The 21,032-nt window shown below is 43.9% G+C and overlaps 1 protein-coding gene across 1 annotated transcript in view; it reads right to left on the bottom strand.

Moving 5' to 3' along the window:
- Positions 1–21,032, bottom strand: part of ccdc178 (coiled-coil domain containing 178) — a 587,382-nt gene that overhangs the window by 97,038 nt on the left and 469,312 nt on the right. The window contains exon 20 of the mRNA XM_078540576.1: positions 2,865–2,999. Coding sequence (XP_078396702.1) covers positions 2,865–2,999 — 135 coding nt within the window. The remainder of the gene's footprint in view (positions 1–2,864; positions 3,000–21,032) is intronic.

Genomic DNA, 21,032 nt, shown 5'->3' with positions numbered 1-21,032 from the left:
CATTTGTTACTTACTGCTCAATTTCACAATTTATATTCTTTTTGTAATTTTACAACCCACTGAATCAAACTGCTAGATAAAACTCTTCTAAAATCATTTGCATTATATCAGAGATATTCACGTTGATTGTTTTAAAATTAGTGAGAGCAAATGTTTCTTATACCATGTTACTGATTACATCATTATCTTTCCTGTAATGAGACACCCACAAATACTAAAATGAACATGGGATGAAATGCACTGTTTAATGAATATAATCATAAATTGTGTCCAATTCATAAGTACCGGGCTACTCTGAAATATGTTGCTACAAACATGAAACAAAGTACTGGATATAATGGGCTGGATTTTCCGTTGGGTTTTGGGATCCCAATGTCATGACCAAATGGGGATCCCAAATCCATGCTTATTGACAGCATGCTCAATTGCGCAATTTTCTTGGAGGCGGCTTCCTCATTAGCTATCTCTGGGTCGCCATCCTATTAAGGGTTGTGGGCCCAATCAGAAGGCTAATAGCTGTAGAGCCTTAACAGTCCCAGCAGGGGAGGTTGGCGCTGCTGGGGCAGGTTGGAAATCGTGAGTGCACCTCAACATAGAGGCGCCTTCAGAAGCACGCATTTAAAGTTATATATTTAAAGGGGCATGAAGGCTCCTGGTCAGATGACTGGCTGCTGGTAAGCCACCTCCATGGAGATGGCAGCCTCTGCATATCTGGTGTGGCCAGGAGGGTGTCCTGCACCAGCAGGAAAATGCACATGTAAAATCAGGCCTAATTGGATGATTCATCAACTTAATTGGCTGTTCACCTCTGTGGAGTAATTATAAGATCCAAGTCCCTGCCCACCCCTGGGAAACAGCCCTAGCAGTGGTAATGCGTCAGGGAGCCGTCCCGACATGGCTCCCACCTATAGAGTCATATCTTACAGTCATAGAGGTCTACAGCACAGAAAAAAGGCCCTTCAGCCCATCAAGTCTGCGCCGGTCAAACAAGTATCTAACTATTCTAATCCCATTTTCCAGCACTAGGTCCATAGCCTTGTATGCCATGGCATCGTAAGTGTACATCCAAATACTTCTTAAATGTTATGAGGGTTTCTGCCTCTACCACCCTTTCAGGCAGTGAGTTCCACGTTCCCACCAACCTCTGGGTGAAAAAAATTCTTCCTCACATCCCCTCTAAATCTCCTGCCCCTTACCTTAAATCAATGACCCCTGGTTATTGATCCCTCCACTAAGGGGAAAAGTTCCTTCCTGTCTACCCTATCTATGCTCCTCATAATTTTATACACCTCAATCATGTCCCCCCTCAATCTCCACTGCCCCAGGTAAAATAACCCCAGTCTATCCAATCTCCATAATTAAAACTCTCCAGCCCAGGCAACATCCTGGTAAATCTCCTCTGCACTCTCTCTAGTGCAATCACATCCTTCCTATAATGTGGATTCCAGAACTGCACGCAATACTCTAGCTGTGGCCTAACCAGCGTTTTATACAGTTCTAGCATAACTTCCCTGCTCTTGTATTCTATGCCTTGGCTAATAAAGGCAAGTATCCCGTATGCCTTCTTAGTCACCTTATCTCCCTGTCCCACTACCTTAAGGGACCGGTGGACATGCACACCAAGGTCCCTCTGATTCTCGGTACTTCCCAGGGTCCTACCATTCATCGTGTATTCCCCTGCCTTGTTTGTCCTGCCCAAGTGCATCACCTCACACTTATCCGGATTAAATTCCATTTTCCACTGATCAGCCCATCTGACCAGCCCTTCCATATCCTCCTGTAATCTAAGGCAATCCTCCTCACTATTTACCACCCCACCAATTTTCATGTCATCCACGAACTTACTAATCAACCCTCCTACATTCAAGTCTAAATCATTCATATATACTACAAACAGCAAGGGACCCAACACCGATCCCTGTGGAACCCCACTGGACATTGGCACGCAATCACAAAAACACCCCTCGACCATCACCCTCTGCTTCCTGCCACTCAGCTAATTCTGGATCCAATTTGCCAAATTGCCTTGGATCCCATGGGCTCTTACCTTCGTTATCAGTCACCCATGCGGGACCTTATCAAAAGCCTTCCTGAAGTCCAAGTAGACTACGTCAGATGCATTGCCCTCATCTACACACCTGGTCACCACTTCAAAAAAGTCAATCAAATTGGTCAGACATGACCTCCCATTAACAAAATCCGTTATTCATCTCCTTGTGGATTGTGTCTTTGCAAACTTTGTCAACTGTAGCTGGAGGATCATCAACTCGGTGAAAGACGCTCTTTGGTCTGCCTGAAACTTATTGGTCTTCCAGCGCAAAGAGTTGTCCCCGACCGAGTGTTGCAGACTGGAACATTCCAAAGTCCAGGACTACGTGCTGAGGGACATACTAAATCTTGGGGCAGCCGCCGCAAAGGCGCAATGGGGAAAGGTCGCTGTCTAAGACCTTTCTGCCACAGTGCACCGAGGGGCTGGGAACTGTCGAGAACCCCTCGAGCTGTACAGCTCAAAATGAATGTCTGCATTGAATACTAATTGTATTATAATTGTATTGAAGCACCTCAGAGTGCAACATGATGTATGTTGATAATTCCAATACCATTGTCTGATTGTCTGCATTGACCATATTGAAATGATTGTAATATTCATTGATTGTATTGATGCACCTTGTGATACATGTGTAAAAGTTGAATCTGATTGCACTTTTGTGATGGTGATTTTGAAATGTTTTGGAATATTCTTCCAGATATTTTATGAATAAAGTATATTTTTCAAAAAAAAATTAATACCTGGGCACCCAATTCTAAAGATTTTCTTTTCAATCTTAAAACCATTATCTCTCTAGAGCTCTTTTAAAACGTACCTGCACAGCTATTATTTTACGAGCATTCTCATGCGAGAGAGCCTGGGATGTGGCCATTGCTGCTTGGCTGTAAAGGCCCTGTTGTTTGTAGTAGTTCTCTAGTGCCTTTTGCATCCTGGTATGTAGTACAGAGAGCTGATGGGATTTAAAAAAAAAAGTCAGAGGAGGAGGGGAAATTAATGGCAGTGTTCAAAAAGAATGATGGAGAGAATACAGAAAGCAGTCAATAGCCCATTCTGTACTGTATAGGCCTGACAGGAATTTCACAGTCTCTTGATTTTTCAGCCCACTCATGTGCATTCATCAGAATCCAGTCACATCTGGCTGCTAGGATGGGGGGTTAATTTTCTCTAAATGCTTCAGCAGTTTTGTTCTAGCTGAGGCAAACCAGTGACTGCAAAGCTGATGAGTAAAACATTTCTGTTTCACTCAGTTCCATAAAGGTAGTCTGAAGATTTATTTTACCTCTTTGTTTAAAAGCAAGAAGCTTTTGATGTTGTTCAAACTGCATAAATTGGCCACACCTAGACTTTAAGATGTAAAATTAAAATACTTTGATGGACGTGTTTGCTGTTTTTATTCCTGTAAAGCTTATCATGGCCTAGCAGCATGTGCTTTAGAGCATGACAAAACTAAAGAGCATTAAGCAGCCATCAGCTGCTCTAGGAGAACAATAACAGAAAAGAAATTTCCAGAAAAATGCAACATCCATCTACCTTACTATGATACTAAAAAAATGCAGCTGTCTGTTTTCAGTCCCACTGAGAGTAATACCTCATAATTAACTTTTATATCCAAAAATTAGTAGGAGCTTTTGAGGATATATGGTAAAATATAAAATATATGTGACTTATTGGATACCTAATCAGGGATATATATCTTGGGTTTGGAAAAATTATTCAAAACAAGTGAACTACAAACAGCGGTTTTAAAAATAAATACCATGTATAAGCAACAGCAAGTTTTAGTATTAAATTAGTTAAATTAAAAGTATGTATTTTGTAAGAATGTTTCTACACATTGATTAATTTATGATGCAACATTTTTTTTTATCAGATTAAAGCAAGGCTGACAAAGCATTCAGCATAAAAGCTGAGAAAAATCAGTAAGTATGACATCATATAAATCCATTGATAAACAATAAACAAAAGGTGCAAATGATGCAATTTAGCAGAAAACATTCATTGACTATCAGAGAATAAAAATTTAACAAACTTGCTATTCCTTTGTTTTATATGTAATTTCCACCAGAACTTTTGAAACATTGGAATGATGTTTGAAACAACCAAGTTAATTTTCCAGTGCAATGGTATCTTTTTGCTGCGTGGCTAAGCAGTCTACAGATTTAGCAACTGAATATCAAAGATGGCTATTATATCATTGTTTATAAATTACAAATATACTGATTTGCCAGAAAAAATGGTGCATTCCTATACAAATATTGACAAATATTCCTATACAAATATACAAATATTGCCTTTTTATAGTTCTCTAGTACGCCGATGCAGTTCAAAAAAATTAAGAGAATCATGAATAGAATTTTTGAGCAAAATAAATATTCATAAAATAATGCAAAGAGTTTTGAAGTTAGATTTGAAGCATGATTATAACGTACTTGGCTCATGCTGTGTGGATGAAATTTTAAACTCCTTATGAGTCCAAGATGGGACTTTGATCAGATGTGTGTGAAATTTGTTTTTTTTAGATCTATTTTCAGCTGACTATTCAGTGTGTTAGTTGCTGCTAGAGGACATAAATGGTCTGTTTGGTCCTTGCAGTAGCTCTTGTGCATTGAAGTTCAAAGGATCTCATTGTTTTGCTGAGGTAGCACTATTGTATTAGGCAGAATACCATAAGCAAAGCCCTGCAAAACCCTCCTCCCACTCCTGATTTCTCCACTTCCTTTGTGTTGTCACATTGCCCAGAATCCAGTTCTAGGCAGGGAGATAAAATTTCCTCTAACTAAAATTGGGAAGGCTGAACCCATTGCCTTCAGCCCCAACCATAAACTCTGTTAACTACCTACCAATTTCACATCCCTCCCTGATCACTGTCTCAGGGTGAACCAGAAGTTTGCAGCCTCAACATCTTGCTTGACCTTGAGCTATGCTCCCAACCCAATATTCTCACCCAAAACGGTGGCCTACTTACAACTGTGCAAAATCATTTGTCTCTGCCCCTGCCTCAGTACAGCTGAAACTCTCATGCATACTTTTGCTATCTCTAGTCTTGCTTCTATTACAATGCTTTCCTTCCATTACTCTTATGGAAAACCTATAGATGGAAAGCATATAGCTTATGTGAAAGCAGGTTGAGATATGTAGTAACTAGATGTATTGTCCCTCCCTCCTGTCAATTGCTTATCATGTGAAGCGATTACGGGGGCTTCGATCAATAAGCTTATTGTGCGGGTAATCCTGTGGCAGAGCTTCTGAAAGAGAGATCGCCGATGTCTAGTGTGCAAGCACCTCTGTGTGTCTCCTGAATAAAGCTGAGACTTTTCTTCACCAAACCTGCTGCTCCGTCAAGTTATTACATTTGGCGACAAGGATAAAACCGACTTCTGCTGCGTACTTCACTCTGGTTGATGTGAGTAAAACTTATTATGTGAACAATACTTACCAGTCATGCTGCTGTTTGGAGGAATCAATTCATACAATGCTAACAATGAAGATTGGAGTCAGTATGTCGAGCGACTCAGGTTCTATTTCGTTGCGAATGAGATTACTGCTGAAGAAAAACATAAAACTATCCTGCTGGGTGCATATGGAAGCAAAACGTATAACCTGATACAAAACCTGACTGCCCCAACTGCGCCCAGTTCTATGTCATACAGTGAGTTAGTGGACCTCGGGAAGTCACATTTTCAGCCCAAACCATCTGTGATCGTGCAGTGCTTCAAGTTTAATTCGGGAGTTCATGCCCCGGGAGAGTCCATTGCTACCTTTGTGGAGAATCTGAAACAGTTAACCGAATGCTGTGAATTTGGGGATGCCTTGAATGATATGCAGTGGGACAGGCATATGTGTAGTCAAGAACGACGTCATATAGCGCCAAATTGCTAGCTGAATCCGACATTGCTTTCAAGTGCGCTCTGGAACTTTCTCTCACTATGGAAAGTGCCATGAAAGACTCACAGGCTTCGTAGCATTTGGATAATGGCACCGTACTCCATGTTGGACGGGAACCTGCCGCTGAGCATGGTGCAAAATACAAAACAGCTGACTTCAAATGAGATTCTATGCCCACCACCCAAAGACTTAAGAAGCCTAATGGTAACACATCAGCTAATAAGATACGCATTTGCTACAGATGTGGAGGAAACCATGGAGCAGACGTTTGTAGATTCAAAGAGGCAGAATGCAATTACTGCCACAGGGAAGAACACCAGCTAGTCAGTGCAGATCAAAGGATAGGCAAACAGTAAAACAGCAAATGCATCTGTTGAGCTAATTGATACAGCAAAGGCTGAGGCTGCTACTATTCTCTTTATCATTTGATTGCTGTTAAATCTGAGCTCATTACAGTGACACTGCAAGTGAATGGCAAGCAACTGAAAATGGAGGTGGATACCGGTGCTTTAACTACTATTATTGGGGAGCACACGTTCAAGTACCTCAGCGAAGGGAGTCAGCCATTGATATTGGAGCGGACGTCCGCCAAGCTGAGAACTTACACTGGAGAATCCATTCAGGTCAAAGGCATTGCTGCTGTCCCAGTCTGCTACAAATACCTGACAGCCCAACTGTCTGTGATAATCGTAAAAGGGGAGGGGCCCAGTCTTTTGGGTCGAGATTGGCTGCAGGAAATAAAACTTGATTGGTCAGGAATATTCCACTTGAAGTCCATTGGAATTCCAGAGCTCTTGAAGAAATATGACACTGTTTTTCAAGATGAATTGGGAAAACTGAAGGACATGCAAGCTGAAATGTACGATGATCCCCAGGCAACACTATGTTTCTTCAAGGCCAGACAAATGTCTTACTCACTAAAAGAAAAAGTGGAAGCAGAGTTGTGCAGGTTGGAAAACCAGGGAATAATTCAAATCAAAAACAAAAATATAAATACCTGGAAAAACTCAGCAGCCTATCCTGTTTTCTGAGTGGGCCACACCCATAGACCCAGTTGTCAAGCCAGACCAGACTATATGTATATGCGTGACTACAAACAGACAGTCAACAAAGCAGCAAAGTTAGACAAATGCGCCATCCCTAGAATCAATGACTTGTACACCAAGTTAGCAGGAGGCAAGTCATATACAAAACTAGACATGAGTCATGCTTATCAACAATTGAAATTGGATAGCATGAACAGCAATTTAATAAGTGACAATTAATGCCCATAAAGGCCTCTGCCAGTACACCCAATTACCTTTTGGAGTTTCATCAACATGCACTATTTTTCAGCAAACCATGGAGAGTCTCCTGCAGGGACTTCCATGTGTTTTCGTGTACTAAGATGATGTTCTCATCACTGGGCTGACTGAAGCTGAACATTTAGCCAACCTTGAGGAAGTGCTGAGAAGATTTACGGTGTGCGTTTGAAGCAAGAAAAATGCACATTTCAAGAATCGGAGGTAACCTACCTAGGCAGAGTGGACGCTGTGGGGTTGCATCCTGTTGAAGACAAGGTCCAAGCAATTAAAGATGCACCATCACCCTCTAATGTGACAGAACTTAAATCTTTCCTAGGTGTGATCAATTACTATAGCCATTTTTTACCTAATCTATCTACTATACAGGCACCACTACATTTGTTGCTGAGGAAGAACCACCACTAGTCATGGGGTTCACAGTAAGGAAATACCTTTTCAACAGCAAAGAAACTGCTTCATTCATCATGCTTGTTGGTACATTATGACCCATCTAAAAAGCTAGTGTTGAGATATGATGCTACTCCTTATGGTGTAGGAGCCGTTCTATTACATCAAATGGAGAACAGATAAGAAAGACCCACCGGCTATGTTTCAAGAACACTTTCCCAAGCTGAAAAGGGCTACCCTCAGTTGGAAAAAGAAGAATTGTTGGTTGTATTTGGTTTCAAGAAGTTTCTCCAATACCTACATGATCAACATTTCACAATTATGTCTGACCATAAGTCACTGACAGGTTTGTTCATCGAAGACAACGCTATTCCGTCTATAGCTTCAGCGAGAATCCAATGTTGGGCTTTGACGCTATTAGCTTACGATTACAGATTCATGTACCACCCTGGCTCGCATATAGCCAATGCAGTTGCATATAGTTGTCTTCTGTTACCAGGTAGTCTTGTTAATACACCCGTTCCACAAGAGTTAGTGTTATTGTTAAATTTCTTGGATTCATCACCTGTATGTGCCAAACAGATCGAGAATTGGGTGACCAGAGACTGTACAAATGTTTGCTGTTTTTCTGACATGATTTTTTTATTGTAAATGTAAAAAACTTGAAGGGGGAGGAAGTGTAGTAACTAGATGTATTGTCCCTCCCTCCTGTCAATCACCCATCATGTGATGCGATTACAGGGGCTTTGACCAATAAGCTTATTGTGCGGGTAATCCTGTGGGCAGGGCTTCCGACAGAGAGATCGCGTCTAGCATGCAAGCAGCTCTACATGTCTCCTAAATAAAGTTTAGACTTTTCTTCACCAAACCTGGTGCTCCATCGAGTTATTACAAAATAGAAGCCATAAAAGCCATCTGTCTTCTACAGCATTAAAATCGATCAGGAAGAAACTGACTGTCTTTCATTCGCTTCTATAGAAGTACGCTGTCCTGGGGTCACAAAGTTTGAAACCAGGGGATCCATGTTGAAAGTGTAGACAATTTTATAGGTTAATAAACGAGAGTTCTACCAACAATATACCCCATTGAGAAGCCAATTTTCTGGATACATACATTTATCGGTCACATAAAAATGTAACCTTTATTGGTGGACCTTCAACTACAATAAAAATGTACTTTCAATAAGAAGATGCAAAATTAAACCTCAGTCTTACTGGCAGTCACACACTGATTTGTCCTAGTACAGGTCTGCCATTTATTACTGAGTAATATATTTGATTAATTCTTGGAATATGGATCTCGTTAGAAAAGCCCATTCCTAGTTGCCTGTCTGAAGTTGGTGACTGCCTTCTTCAACCGATGTAGTCCGTGTTGTGAAATTAGACTCACAAGGCAGAACTTTGAGGTCGTCGGGCGGATGCGGTGGGTGGGCGTGGGAGCGGCCGGAAATAGCCCGCCGCCCGTGATTGGCCCTTGACCATGATTTCACACTGGCTGCCGGGGTGGGGGCTGGAGGAGGGCGAGCGCTGAAGTCAGCGCAGTAAAGCTCTCTGAAGGCAGAGAGCTGCCTCAGGGAGCTGAAGAATTTAAAACCATCAAATAAACATTTTAAAATGCAGAAAAAAATGTCCACACATCCGACTCACTCACCTAAACGTAGATATTATAAAAATTCTGCCTAAACATTTTTTTAAAAATTGATATCAGAAACCTCATTCCCGCCCTTGGATGAGGTATCCTCAAAAATGCAAAGGCCACCTGGCTGATTCGCCCGCCCGCCAACTGTAAGGTTGGTCGGGCAGTGAAAAATCGCTGTCAATTGCTACTTTAATGGCCTTAATAGGTCTCTTAATTGTCAGCAGGCGTGCTGCCGACTCCCACACATGCCCACCAACTGAAATATCGTGCGGGTGCACAATGACGTAGGGATGCTCACCCAATGTCATTGCGTGCTATTTTATGCCCAATGGGGTCGGCCGCGCGCCTGCCTGCGGGATGTAAAATTCCGTTCACATTGTCGTAAAATAGAGCATTCCAAAATTTTGACCCAATTGACAACGAAGGGAAGGTGTGTAACTTGGAGTTCATGGGGTTCCCAGGCACCTGGTGCCCTTGAACTTCTAGGTAGTAGAGTTTGCGGGTTTGGGAGGTGGTGTCGAAAAGCCTTGGCATGTTGATGTTGTGCACCCTAAAGATAGCACATGCTGCATCCACAGTGTGCTCTTGGTGAGGTAGGTGGATGTTTAAGGTGGTGGATTAGCTGTCAATCAGGCAAATTGCATTGTCATGGATCGAGTTAAGCTTTTTGATTGTCATTAGAATTGCACCCATCTAGGCAATTAATGGCCAGCCAGTGTGAAATATGCACTGGGAGCCTCAGCGCTGCTGGGGTGGGAATGGGAGGAGTGTGAGCGCTGAGGTGTGCGCATATGCGGAGGAGCACATACTGACAGCTCCCTAAAGGCACAGAGCTGCCCCAGGGAGCTGAAGGATTTTAAATATAAACATAAACTTTTAACATATGAGATAAACATGTCCCCACATGTGACTCAGTCACATGAAGAGGGACATGTGAAAAAAGTTCTTAAAAATTTTTATTGCTTTTTAGTAAGCGCTGGAAACCTTATCCCGTCCATGGATAAGGTTTCGTTAAAAGTGCAAAGGCCGCCTGGCCTATTTGCCCACCCAGGAACAGAACGCTTGAGCGGGCAGTGAAAAATGTAGCTTAATTAATTATTTAAGGGCCTTAATAGGCCTCTTAATTGTCGATGGGCTCACTGCCACCTCTCGTGCACACCCGCCGGCCAAAAGATCGCGAGACTGCGCGATGACGTCGGGACGCTTGCCTGATGTCATTGTGCACTATTTAACTCCTGTTCGGGTTGTGCACTGGCCCATCCGCGGGACCAAAAATTCTGCTCCAGGTGCGGTCTCACCAAGGTCCTGTACAGCTGCAGTAAGCCATCCTTGCTCCTGTACTCAAGTCCTCTCGCAATGAAGGCTAACATACCATTTGCTGTCTTAACTGCTTGCTCCACCTGCATGCTTGCTTTCAGTGATTGGTGTACAAGAACACCCAGGTCCCTTTGTACATCAACATTTCCCAATCTATCACCATTTAAATAATACTCTGCCATTCTGTTTTTACTACCGAAGTAGATAACTTCACACTTGTCCACATCATACTGCATCCGCCATGTATTTGCCCACTCACTCAACCTATCTAAATCGCCTTGAAGACTCTTAACACCCTCCTCGTCACTCACATTCCCACCAATTTTCCTGTCATCAGAAAACTTGGAAATATTACATTTGGTTCCCTCATCCAAATCATTGATATAGATTGTGAATAGCTGAGGCCCAAGCATTGATCCCTGCAGTACCCCACTGGTCATCGCCTGCCACTCCGAAAAAGACCCAATTATTCCTACTCTCTGTTTCCTGAACGATAGTCATTGATGAAGCAGCTGAACGTGGTTGGGCCTAGAATGCCACCCTGCAGCAATATTTTGGTGCCAAAATGATTATCCTTCAGTAACCACAACCATCTTCCTTTCTGCTACGTATGATTTCAACTCCTGATCCCCATTGACTGCAGTTTTACTTGGTCTCCCTGGTGCCACATTTGTTCCAATGCTGCCTTTATACCAAGGGCAGTTAGTCTCACTTTATCCTCTTGAATTCAGCTCTTTTGTACATGTTTGGATCAAGGCTGTAATAGGTTTGGAACCCAAATTGAGCATCGGTAAGTAGGATATTGATAAGTGCTGTTTGATAGCACTGTTGATGACTCCTTCCATTACTTTGCTAATGATTGATAGTAACTTGATCGGATGGTAATTGGCCAGGTTGGATTTCTCCTGCTTTTTGTATACAGACACCACTGTTTTAGAAGCTGGAAGACCTTGGCCAGGGATACATCTAATCTGGAGCACTGGTCTTCAGCAATACAGATGGGATGTTGTCAAGGAGCCATATCCTTTGCCATCAACTGTGTGCTCAGCCATTTTTCTGACATTCCATGGAGTTCATCAAATGGGTAGAAGTGGGATATGTGGGAAACCAGAAACACTGTCCTTTCCTGCACTGTTAAAGTGTGTGTGCCTCCCAGTGGATTGAGCAAGGATCAGAATGCCTCAAGCTTCTCGACATGTGTGCAGCCTTTAGCAAAGTTAATCATCCCACTGTCCACCAATGCCTCTCCTCTGCTATTCAGCTGACTGTTCTCGTTTGGTTCCATTTTGGGCTAGTAATCCAGAGGTCGGGAATAAGGCTCCAGGGACATGAGTTCAAATCTCACCACAGCAGCTGGTGGAATTTAAATTCAATTAATTAATAAATCTGGAGTAAAAATCTATTCGCAGTAATGATCATAAAACTACCAGATGCTCCGAAAAACCCATCTGATTCACTAATATCCTTTAGGAAAGAAAATCTGCTGTCCTTTCTGAGTCTGGCCTACATGCGACTCCAGATCCATAGCAATGTGGTTGACTCCTAATTACCCACTGGAATGGCCTAACGGGCCACTCAGTTGTGTCAAATCGTTACAGAAAATTGAAAAAGAATAAAACCTTAGGAGTAGCCCGGCATCAACCTAGGCATCAGAAACAACAAAGGCACAACCTGCCCGAATGACCCTGTGAATTCTTCCTCACTAACATCTGAGGACTTGTGCCAAAATTGGCAGAGCTGCCCCAGTCAAGCAATGTCCTGATATAGTCATCATCACCGAATTATACCTAACAGTAAATGTCCTGGAGACATCCATCACAATCCTTGGATATGTCCTGTCCCACCAGCAGGACAGACCTACCACTGGCAGCAGCACAGTGGGATAGAGTCAAAAGCGAGGACCTTGGGAATCTTCAACATTGGCCCCAGACCCGCTGAAGTCTTATGGCATCAGGTCAAATACAGGCAAGCAAGCATCCTGCTGATAACCACCTGCTTACCCCCCCTGCCGATTAATCAGTGCTCCTCCATGCTGAACATCGCTTAGAAAATGCACTGAGGGTAACAAGAGGACAAGATATACTCTGGGTGGGACTTCAATGTCTGTCACCAAGAGTAGCTCAGTAGCACCACCACTGATCCAGTTGGCCGAGTACTGAAGGACATATCTGCCAGATTGGGCCTGCGACAGGTGGTGAGAGAACCAACAAGAGGGAAAACTCTTTTGACCTCGCCTTCATCAGTATACCTGTTGCAGATGCATCTGTCCATGACAGTATTGGTGGGAGTGACCACCGGATAGTTCTTGTGGAGACGAAGTCCTGTCTTCACACTGAGGATATCCTCTTGTGTTGTGTGGCACAACCACTGTGATAAATTAAATAGATTCAGAACAGATTTAGCAGCTCAAAACTGGGCATCCAAGTGTAAGGCAGGAAAAAGCACACTGAAAGCATAAAAAATCCAGCTCAATGATTCTTCATTCCAATGACACAAAACATATGGGGCAGAATTTTGCCCTCGTCAGGCGGGAACGCCGGGCAGGCCTGGGAGAGGCCGAGAAACTGACCATCACCCGCGATTGGGACCTGGCCACAATTTCACGCTGGTTGGACAATTAACAGCCAGCCAGCATGAAACGCATGCTACAGCGCTGCCAACGTGGGGGCGGGAGGAACGCGAGTGCTGAAGTTTGTGCATGAGCGTGGGTGCACGCAGTAAAGGCTCCCTGAGGCACAGAGCTGCCTTGGGGAACTGAAGATTTTCATCAATAAGAATGAAGATTTTTAAAATAATGAAAACATGTCCCCTCATGTGACTCTGTGACATGGGCACGGACATGTTAAACATGAGCGTAAAAAGTTTATTTTTTAATCGCTGGTCAAAACCTCACGCCGCCCGTGGATGAGGGTTCACTAAAAATGCAAAGGCCGCTTAGCCTTTTTGCCCACCCACCAACCGCACGGTTGGACGGGCAGCGAAAAATTCCAATCAATTAATTGATTAAGAGAAAAGCAAAATACTGCGGATGCTGGAAATCTGAAACAAAAACAAAAATAGCTGGAAAAACTCGGCAGGTCTGACAGCATCTGCGGAGAGGAATACAGTTAACGTTTCGAGTCCGTATGACTCTTCATCAGAACTAAGAAAAAATAGAAATGAGGTGAAATATAAGCTGGTTGAGGGGGGTGGGACAGGCACAGCTGGATAGAGGGCCAGTGATAAGTGGAGGCAAAGAAGAGATTGCCGAAGATGTCATAGACAAAAGGACTAAGGGGTGTTGACGGTGGTGATATTAGCTAAGGAACATGCTAATGGTGACCATCTCCCACGCATCCGCCCTCACACCTTCCTCTCCCTCCCAGAACCATGATAGGGTCCCCCTTGTCCTCACTTATCATCCCACCAGCCTCCGCATTCAAAGGATCATACTCCGCCATTTCCACCAACTCCAACATGATGCCATCACCAAACACATCTTCCCTTCACCTCCCCTGTCGGCATTCCAGAGGGACTGTTCCCTCCAGTACACCCTGGTCCACTCCTCCATCACCCCCAACCCCTCAACCCCCTCCCACGGCACCTTCCCATGCAACTGCAGAAGGTGCAACACCTGCCCCATTACTTCCCTCCTCCTCACCGTCCAAGGGCCCAAACACACCTTTCAAGCGAAGCAGCACTTCACTTGCACTTCCCTCAATGTAGTCTACTGCATTCGCTGCTCCCAATGCAGTCTCCTCTACATTGGAGAGACCAAACGCAGACTGGGTGACCGCTTTGCGGAACACCTTAAGTCTGTCCGTAAGCATGACCCAGACCTCCCTGTCGCTTGCCATTTCAACACACCACCCTGCTCTCATGCCCACATGTCCGTCCTTGGCCTTCTGCAATGCTCCAGTGAAGCTCAGCTCAAACTGGAGGAACAGCACCTCATCTTCCGATTAGGCACTTAACAGCCTTCCGGACTTAACATTGAGTTCAACAACTTCAGATCATGAACTCTCTCCTCCATCCCCACCCCCTTTCCGATCCCCCTTTTTCCAATAATTTACAATTTTTTTTATATATATATATTTTTAATATATTTTTCTTTTCCCACCTATTTCTACTATTTTTAAATTTATTTCCATCCATTGTTTCATCTCCATCTTTTAGCCTATTTCGATCCCTTCTCCCAACCCCACTCCCACTAGGGCCATCTGTCACTTGCTCGTCCTGCTTTCTACCCTTAATGTCACCATTAACACATTCCTTAGCTAATATCACCACCGTCAACACCCCTTTGTCCTTTTGTCTATGACACCTTTGGCAATCTCTTCTTTGCCTACACCTATCACTGGCCCTCTATCCAGCTGTACCTGTCCCACCCCCCTCAACCAGCTTATATTTCACCTCATCTCTATTTTTCCTCAGTTCTGGTGAAGAGTCATACAGACTCGAAACGCTAACTGTATTCCTCTCCGCAGATGCTGTCAGACTTGCTGAGTTTTTCCAGCTATTTTTGTTTTTGTAGTTGGTTAAGAGCCTTAATGGGTCGCTTAATTGTCGGCAGGCCCACTGCCAACTTCCGTGTGTGCCTGCCGACCGAAATATCGCGCGACTGCGCGATGACATTGAGATGCTCGCCTGACGTCATTGCACATCATTTTACGTGCGAGCGTGTCAGACACACACCAGCACGCCGAGCAAAAATTTCTGGCCATGAAGTAAAAAAAGTTTACCTTGAGAACCAGTTGAGAACTGGCCCCCCGCCATCCACTTCACACTCATAGCACTGGCTCTGCCCCCACCAACCCCGTGTACCTACCAAAACTACTCAAAAATCCTGAAGGAACCTGGTGCCTGCCACCTCTACTGCCACCAACTGGCAGGGCAGCATCGGACCTGGCCGACAGTTACCACGGCAATTACGGTATCCAGTAACCTGGCAGATCTCCCTTCTGGAGAATTGATAATGGAATATAAGGAGGTGGCAGATGAATTGATCAGGTATTATGCATCAGTCTTCACTATAGAGGATACAAGTAACATCCCAGAAGCAGCTATAAATCAGGAAACGGAAGGGAAGGAGGAACTCCGGAAAATTACAATCACCAGAGAAGTGATACTGAGTAAATTGTTGGAACTGCGGACTGACAAGTGCTGGGTCCTGATGCACTTCATCCTAGGGTCTTAAAAGAAGTGGCTCGTGAAATAGCTGATGCATTGGTTTTAATTTTCCCAAATTCTCTAGATTCGGGGAAGGTTCCGTTAGACTGGAAGATAGCAATTTAACTCCACTATTCAAAAAGGAAGGGAGACAGAAAGCGGGAAACTGCAGTTAGCTTAACATCTGTCATAGGAAAAATGTTAGAAGCTATTATTAAAGAAGTTAAAGCAGGGCACTTGGATAAGTTCAAGATAACCAGGCAGAGTCAACATAGTTATGCAAAAGGAAATCATGTTTAGCCAACTTATTGGAGTTCTTTGAGGCAGTAACATTTGCTCTGGATAAAGGGGGTCCAGTGGATGTACTGTACTTTGATTTCCTGAAGACATTTGATAAATTGCCACATCAGAGGTTATTGTGTAAAATAAAAAGGTCATTGTATAGGGAGTAATATGTTGACATGGATAGAAGATTGGCTGGCTAACAGGAAGCAGAGAGTAGACATAAATGGGTCTTTTTCAGTTTGGCAAGATGTAACAAGTGAGGTGCCACAGGAGTCAATGCTGGGACCTCAACTGTTTACAATTTATATAAATGATTTGGATGAAGGGATGGATGAGATGATTGCCAAATTTGCTGATGACACAAAGATAGGTAGGAAAGTAAGTTGTAAAGAGGACATAAGAAGGCTACAAAAAGACATAGATAGGTTAAGTGAGTGGGTAAAGATCTGACAAATGAAGTATAATGTGGGAAAATGTGAAATTGTCCATTTTGGCAGGAAGAATAAAAGAGAAGCATATTATCTAAATGGTGAGAGATTGCAGGGCTCTGAGATGCAGAGGGATTCTGGGTGTCTTAGTGCATGAATCGCAAAAGGCTAGTATGCAGGTATAGCAAGTAATTAGGAAAGCTAATAGAAAGTTATCATTTATTGTGAGGGGAATTGAATACAAAAGTAGGGGGGTTATGCTTCAGTTATACAGAGCATTAGTGAGACCACATCTGGAGTACTGTGTACAGTATTGGTCACCATATTGGAAGCAGTTCAGAGAAGGTTTACCAGACTAATACCTAGAATGGGTGGGTTGTCTTACGAGCAATGGTTGGAGAGGCTAGGCTTGTATCCACTGGAATTTAGAAGAGTAAGAGGCGGCTTGATTGAAACATATAAGTTCTTGAGGGGTCTTGACAAGGTGGATGTGGAGAGGATGCTTCCTCTTGTAGGAGAATCTAGAACTAGGAGTCACAGTTTAAAAATAAGGGTTGGCCTATTTAAAATCGAGATGAGATAATTTTTTTTTCTCTCTGAGGGTTGTGAGTCTTTGGAACTCTCTTCCTGAAAAAGTGGTGGAAGCAGAGTCTTTGAATATTTTTAAGGCAGAGGTAGATAGATTCTTGGTAAGCAAGGGGGTGAAAGGTTATCAGGGGTAGGTGGGATGCGGATTTGAGGTTACTATCAGGTCAGCTATGATGTTATTGAATGGCGGAGAAGGCTCGAGGGACCGAATGGCCTATTGCTGTTCCTTGTTCATATTTTCAACCACGCAAAGGATGCCCCGCAGATGTCGAAGAGACAACATGGCTGCCCACCTACATATGAGGTACTGTGGGCCATCGATGGCAGCAGAATTGCTTTCAACCACAACCTGTAATCTCATGGTCTGGTACTTCCCTTATTCTACCATTACCATCAAACCAGGGGACCAGCCCTGGTTCAATGAAGAATGCAGGCGTGCATGGCATGAGTAGCAGTCCATGTCCAAATGCAGCAAGACCTGGACAATATCCAGGCTTGGGCTGACAAGTGACAAGTAACATTCGTGCCACACAAGTGCCAGGCAATGACCATCTCCAACAAGAGAGAATTTAACCATCTCCCCTTGACATTCAATGGCATTATCATCACTGAATCCCCCATTATCAACACCCTGGGGGTTACCATTGATCAGAAACTGAACTAGACTAGCCATATAAATGCTGTGGCTGCAAGAGCAGGTCAGAGGCTAGGAATCCTGTGATGAGTAACTCACCTCCTGACTACAAGGCACAAGTCAGGAGTGTGATGGAGTACACTTGCCTGGCTAAGTGCAACTCCCATAACACGTAAGAAGATTGACACTGTCTAGGACAAAGCAGCACGCTTGATTGGCACTACATCCACAAACATCCACTCCCTCCACCACCGATGCACAGTGGCAGCAGTGTGTACCATCTACAAGATGCACTGCAGGAATTCACCAAGGCTCCTTAGGCAGCACCTTCCAAACCCACAACTACTACCATCTAGAAGGACAAGGGCAGCAGATAGATGTGAACACCACCACCTGGAAGTTCCCCTCCAAGTCACTCACCCTCCTGACTTGGGAATATATCGCTGTTCCTTCACTGTCACTGGGTCAAAATCCTGGAACTCTCTTCCTACACCACATGGACTGCAATGGTTCAAGAAGGCAGCTCACCACCACCTTCTTAAGGGCAACTAGGGATGGGTAATAAATGTTGGCCCAGCCAGTGAATCCCACATCCCGTGAATGAATTTTTTAAAAGTAGCACTAAGTATACCTAGAACTGAGGTGTCAATCTGGTGAAGCTACAACACAAGACTACATGCATGCACAGTGGAAGCAGCAACACTCAAGAAGCCTAACACCATCCAGAGAAAAGCAGCCCACTTGATCGGCACCCCATTCACCACTCTAAATATTCAGTCCCATCATCACCAGTGCACAGCAATATGTACTATCTACAAGTTGCACTGCAGCAACTATCCAAGGCTTCTTTGACAGCACCTTCCAATCCCATGACCTCTACCATCTAGAAGGGCAATGGCAACAGGCACATGGGAACACCACCATCTTCAATTCCCCTCCAAGTCACTCATCATCTTGAGTTGGAACTATATCACTGTTCCTTCACTGTTTCTGGGTCAAAAACTTGGAACTCCCTTCCTAAAAGCACTGTGGGTCTACCTACACCACATGGACTGCAGTCGTTTAAGAAGGCAGCTCACCACCACCTTCTCAAGGGCACTTAGGGATGAGTACCAAATGCTGGCCTAGCCAGCTCTACCCACATCCCATGAATGAATTAAAAAATTATCCATCCAGTGGTGGCCAGAGAAGCTTTTGCAATGGCTTTTCTTTCCATTTCCTCACCGTTGCTACTGGAATCCCCGTGGGAACCATCCTAGGCTCTTTGTTATTTCTCATCGACATACTGCCCCTTAGTGATATCAACCAAAAACCCATCAAGTTACACATGTATGCTGATGACACTCAGCCCTACTTCAGCACCACCTCTGTTGACCCCTCCACTGTGTGTTAAACAATCAGTCGTTGGTGAGGCAAAACTTCATACCATGAAAAACGTGGATGAATGAAGCCATTGTCTTCAGCCCCAACATAAATTGTATTTCCTAGCCGCTGATTCCATCCCTCTCCTTTGCCTCTGTCTCAGACTGAACCAGACTATTTGCAGCCTCTTTATCCTATTTGGCCCTAAGCTGAGCTTTCAACCCCATCATCTCTATCACAAAGATCGTCTATTTCCATCTCCATAATATCACCCATCTCAACACAACCTTAACCCATCTGCTACTAAAACCCTCATCGATGCTTTTGTTACTTGCAGACCTGTTAATCCAATACTTTTCTGGCCAGTTGATCATTTTCCAGATTCCATGAACTTAAGCACATCTAATACTCTGCTTCTTTATCCCAATTAGTATCAATTCTCATATTCACCATCATCCCTGTCCTCACTGACCATGCTGACTCCCAGTCCACCAACACTTCGATTAAAAAATTTTCAGTGCACGCTCATAACCCTCGATGGCTTCGGTTTACCCTAATGGCAGAATCATCCCAGATTTGCAATAAGTGCGGTAGCATGCAGATAAAATGACGTTGACCTGCCGGCCGCAATGTTGGCTTTTCATGTCGTATCGTCCCAAATCTGCCGCATTAATTATGATTTCCCAGAAAACATGCCGTTTCATTCTCATTCGCCCACCATGCCATCGCCTCACCGCTTCATCAAGCCGGGTGCCATATTTAAAGTCCAGCCACATGCACACCTCTCAGTGCTTTCAGCTCACGACTGCTGCATGGACTGCAGTCCCCAGGTTCAATGACACACCCTTGAGCATCTTTTGGACGCAGTGGAGTGTGGCCATGATGTCCTCTACCCCCACTCTGGCCGCAGGATGGGCAACAACATCACCAATCCGGCTTGGGAGGCAGTGGTCAGCACCAATGCCCTGCAAAAGAGGACAGCCGCAACAGGATGAATGATCTCGTCCATTCTTCCAGGGTAAATCACTCTTCTTATGACTATCAACTCACACACTCACAAACCCATCACACATGTCAGGAAGATATAATAATTCTCATAGTGTTATTGGAATTTATTGTAAAATAGTGGTATCAGTGTCTGTGTGTGTGTGAGAGAGACTTAATTGGTTTAAAGGCAGCTGGTCTGAAGGCTTTGATGTAAACATGGTAAACATGGAGGAAGTTTAGAATGTAAGGTGTAAAAGGACATCTGCATTTTTAAATAAACCAGACTAGATTGTTTTCAAAGGAGGGGTGAAGTTTAGAAATGTGTTTATTTTTCCCAAAGATTACTGGTAAAAGTTAGTGCTATGAGAGATTTTTATTATTAGAAAGGTAAAGTCCAAAGACATAATGAAGCAATGGGAATTTGCATTCAAAGGGGAAAATATGTATAAAGGAGTAAAGGCTGTGTGTAAGGGTTGGCATTTTTAAGATCTAACAAGTGTGAAAAGCCTTCAGCATCTACGCCTCAAGCTGCTGTTTTCAAAGAACTGAAGTTAAGAAAACTCACTTTGAATTTGGCTGGTTCTGGGTATTGTGTGTCACCCTGCCTGGGTCTTTTAAAATCTATGGGCAGGATTTTACTTTCGTCGGGTGGGCATGCGCCCAACCCGATCGGGCGCAAAATCACGCACAGTGACATCAGGCGAGTGTCCCGGCGTCATCGCACACACTCGTGATCTTTCGGTCGGCGGTCGCGCGCGAGAGTCAGCAGCGTGCCCGCCAACAATTAAGAGGTCTATTATAGCCCATAAACAGGTAATTAATTTGTATTTTTCGCTGCCCGCTCAACCGTTCAGTTGGTCGGTGGGCAAATAGGCCAGGCAGCCTTTGCATTTTTGACAAAACCTCATCCATGGGGGGGATGAGGTTTCCAACAGCAAATAAAAAAGCAGAAACAATTTTTCAACTTCATTTCAAACATGTCCCTCTTCATGTGACTGAGTCACATGTGGGGACATGTT

The sequence above is a fragment of the Cetorhinus maximus genome, chromosome 4 (genome assembly GCF_964194155.1).
Source record: "Cetorhinus maximus chromosome 4, sCetMax3.hap1.1, whole genome shotgun sequence".
Lineage (NCBI taxonomy): Eukaryota > Metazoa > Chordata > Chondrichthyes > Lamniformes > Cetorhinidae > Cetorhinus > Cetorhinus maximus.
The sequence above is the reverse complement of the archived record's forward strand: the minus strand, read 5'-3'. Positions and strand labels throughout refer to the sequence as shown.